This window comes from Opisthorchis viverrini (genome assembly GCF_000715545.1).
Source record: "Opisthorchis viverrini unplaced genomic scaffold opera_v5_219, whole genome shotgun sequence".
Classification (NCBI taxonomy): domain Eukaryota; kingdom Metazoa; phylum Platyhelminthes; class Trematoda; order Opisthorchiida; family Opisthorchiidae; genus Opisthorchis; species Opisthorchis viverrini.
This window is the reverse complement of record NW_008751875.1, coordinates 705396-709622: the sequence shown is the minus strand read 5'-3', so window position 1 is coordinate 709622 and position 4227 is coordinate 705396. Positions and strand designations below refer to the sequence as shown.

Here is a 4227-nt window from a genome sequence, read left to right as displayed (position 1 = left end):
CCACATCGGGGGACCAGCATGTACAATGAACAGATCGATCAACGAAGTAATCCATATATATGTGGATGGGGATGAAGAAGGGTTTGATGAGCATGTGGTCGCGTATCCAGACGACAAATTTCTCACAGAAAACCTACCAGAGAGATGATAAAAACGAATAAACATACACATTTATATAGCGTGTTCCGTCTGGACATTTCAACAAGCAGATTCCTTGCATTTTCACATTGTCCACAATTCGATCAACACTACGGTCTGAGGACACAGTAATTCGAAGAAAGTAGTAGCTAGCGCTGAGGAGTCCATCTGTCTTCATCAGTGAAGGACACCCGTTACTAGTGTGTTCAGAACTCATCGTAATGGCTGCGATGCACGCGTTGTTTTGATTCGCGTTAGCTAGAAAGGTATACCAATTGTACAGACACGTTGTTGAGGAACCAAGCGTGTGTGAAAGTTAGAAATATGTATTTTTTTCTCCCTTAAAATCATAAAGCTATTGTGCCTTTCAAACCGTCTCGTTGAATCTCTCCTTCAGTTCCAATTCCTCCCAAGAACGTACGAGTGAGAACCCTGACAAATGTGGCCAATGCGAATGTGTCTTGGGAATACGACAGTGCTTGCGCTGCTACTGATTTCCTCGTTGAAGTATACAAAAAAGACGGGTCCTTGTTGATGTCTCAGCCAGCAGACAGTCAAACCATATCGCTCAAACAAATTCCATTTTGTGAGGCGTTGTACGTGAGTGTGCAGGGACGTAACGCTCGTGGAATGGGTCAACGAGCCAACAGCTCTGAATTCAAAATTTACGCAGGTAAGTGGGCACTCTGTTTGTTTCCTTCGAAAGTAGTGAATGAGCTTAGCGAATATACACTCATTTGCAAACTAATTTTGTTTTGCAAGAGACTCGCCTACAGTCCAGCTGAATCTCTCGTTTGTGATGTTTCCAGGCTCAGCTGGGTGAGTCTCTCGCAAAACCAAATTAGTTTGCAAATGGGTGTATATTCGCTAATTTCGTGCAATTTAGTTTCAAGTAAGAAATAAGGTCGACGGAAACTCGGAGGCCGCGCCTACCTACTGGGCCCCAAGAAGGCGGAACCGGTCGTAGGCTGTCGACGGATTTTCAGCAACCATATGAGTAGTGCATAACAAATATATAGATGAATGAGCTTGCTTTTCCAAGGTCACGCTTGTTAGTATCATCTAGCAGTGACGGGGCTACGATCCGGGATATTTTTCACGGTCGAGATATCAGGGTCTCTGTGAAAATCCCTAGGGTCTTAGAGCCAACAGAGAACGCAATTTATTCTACTGACTAGATCCTGAAATTGTTATGTACAGAACAACATCGAATCAACACAGTACATACTATCTGGACAACCAATCCGTCAAGCTGTGATTTAGTCTAATGAAACATTTCATGTCACATCATATACGACTGAGCATCCAATTGAGTGATGAGAGGCGTGGTCATGGCAACTGATCAAATCAAATCCAAATATTATTAGTTCCGTTGTTTGATCGTATCGATTTTTTGATGCTCAATGGACAAAACATTCTCCACGTTTTAATCATTAACAAACCATTGAACTAGTTGTTAAAAATATCCCAAATAAAAGTCGTAAAACCGTGAAATTTGCTGCCATTTTAACTCCGACTTCTGTTCTAAAAAAAACTCGCCAAATCTTAAACCAAACAAGGAGTTTTTAGTAAGCGTAGAATTTGCTGCACAAAAGCACTTCGGCATCCATTAGCAGAACGTGTGAGACATCAGAAGTTATGAGAAAGCACGACGAACCCTTTCACATGTCCTCATGCTTTACCTCCTAGCACCTAGGCCACCAACTGACGTCAAAACGGAGCTGCAACAAACGCTGAAGAAGATTCGCGTATTCTGGAAGGATAAATCAGAATGTGCCGCCACAACATTTCACGTGTTCGTAAGAGTGCAACAGTCCCCCATCATCGTCACAGCCGACACAACTGAGGCCTTTTTAGATTGGTTGCCTTCGTGCGGTGCTCATTCTCTACACGTGTCTGCCGTGAACAGCTATGGGTCAACAAAACGATCGCCTACGCTAAGGTTTTACGTTCCACAAGGTAAGCGGGTAAACTGTTTTCTCCTCGTCGATCTGTTCGAAAGTTACAAGCTGAGGTTAGCCAAATCACTCAGTGAAAATCTACAACACACGCTTATGGGATAGATTGATGGTTGTTCAGCTGAGCGCAATTCCGCGCAACCACTCAGAATTTCCGGCATGGGATTTTGGTGCCACCATTCCTGACACATGTGGCTCAAATATGGCAGTACGGTCATCCAAGTACAACACATCTTATCCAAAACAAGTACGCAAACTAATCAGGATTGTGTGACTGGTGGGACAGTGCACAGATGAGATGAGGGTTCATATTCACTGCACTGTTTTGCCTTGCTTTGCGTTAGAACCTTCGTTGTCGTCATCACGTATAAACTTGAGTGAGCGAAACACACTCATTTGCAAACAAATTTGATTTTGACGAGACGATCACCTGAAACTCAGCTGAATCTCTCGCTTTCAGCAACATGAGCAGTGTACTTCCTCTATATATGTATCGCGATATCTCGAATACCGTAGCGACCGAAACATGAGGCGGCCCGGTGCAGCACATTCAGTTGCCTGGAAACATCACAAACGAGCGATTCAGCTAAGTTTCGGGTGAGACTCTCGCGGAACCAAGTTTGTTTGCAACTGAGTGTATTTCGCTAATTTCGTGGAATTGGGTCTCAAGTGGAACATAAGGTTGATGGAATCTCGCGGACTGCGCCTGCCTGATGAGCCCCGAAAAGGTCGAGACCGGTCGTGGGCTGTCAAAGAATTAAATGAGTAATCCTGTAGTTGATAGACGAACAGACAGATAGTATGCAAGGATTAATTTAAAAAACCTCCAACCATCCGAGATTGTAAACGGTAAGACGGTGAAATGCTGCGTTTTCTGCAGACTGGAGAGGTTCGTTTGGCTCCTGTTCGACTGTGACACCCTCCCGGTGCTGAGCTGCCATTCCACCTGAAGGACAAAAGAGCCCAGCCGGGCTGCATAAGCCTACATATGAGTAGTCGAGTTACGGGATTTAGGTTCGAACCACGGGCGTTCTGATCAGAAAGTCCGCGTCTTAACCACTGAGCTTTCTCGAGCTCAGAACTATTTTGATTCTGTGCCCTAAAAAAACAGTCATTTAGTTTGGAATAATTCCAAACGTTTCAAACGAAGAGTAATCGAGTTCATGTACGTCAGTAGATCGAAATGGAGTCCACTCCAAGGACAGGTCAACTATGTTTGGATTCACCATGTACTTGCATGAATAGCCATGTACGGATGAAACCGCTGCGTATGAAGAGAGAGTTATCCGTCCGTGTGCTTGCCACCAACGTGACATTACAGTTGGACAACACCTAGACCTCCCATCTGTCGTATACGCCTAGCAGTTCAATCATATTACAGTGAAAAAATGACTCATTCATTTATACTATTGAGGGTTTCATTCACTGTCCACCACTGGAAAATAACGTAGTCCATCTGATGCCTAAATTTGGCGTTCCATTTGAACTTCACTCACCATGAATTATCCGGCAACCTATATGCTATCGTCACTATCATCAGTCAGTATTCAAGCATCACACGCACGTCATAGCACATTGAATGCCTTCCTAGACACCTTAAAGCCATCGTCTTCCCACCGGATTGCAGGCAGTTCTTCCAAATTCAAGCGGGTTCTTCACCAGATGTACACGGAATCATGGAATAATACAAAGTTTGAGGATTGCGAAGGGAGCAAACCAACTATCAGGCGTTTAAAAACTCAATTTGTCATCGCAAGCGTGGAAAGTTATTCAGTTGCTAGTGAAACTGCGTGTTTTACGGGAGGACCGCTTCATTGCAGTTCTAGCGTGTGACCAAAATTCGGTTTCTTGCTTGTACATACACGTCATAACGAAAGCTAAGCACGTTTATTCTTGAACATAAGCACATTATGTTATCGACGTGGTGAATTCAACCCGTGTGTTATAGTTTTGGGAAATTTGGACTCGTTATTTCTCTGGCGATTATCTCACTATGGGACTAATTGATTTTCAAAAAAGTGATCAGCAACATTTGAGGAAATCATACAAAATCCTCAGACGGGTCCAAAAATGTGTATGTAATGCAACATATATTGTGTACCATGTGGCTTTCATATAATTCTTACAATAT

At 43.5% G+C, this 4227-nt stretch overlaps 1 protein-coding gene across 1 annotated transcript in view; it reads left to right on the top strand.

Annotated features, from left to right (window-relative positions):
• Positions 1-537: 537 nt before the first annotated feature.
• Positions 538-4227, top strand: part of T265_14572 (hypothetical protein) — a gene marked incomplete at both ends in the record, with an annotated part of 9575 nt that continues 5885 nt past the window's right edge. Inside the window, 2 exons of the mRNA XM_009174249.1 lie at positions 538-957; positions 2557-2693. Of these exons, the coding sequence (XP_009172513.1) occupies positions 538-957; positions 2557-2693 (557 nt within the window). The remainder of the gene's footprint in view (positions 958-2556; positions 2694-4227) is intronic.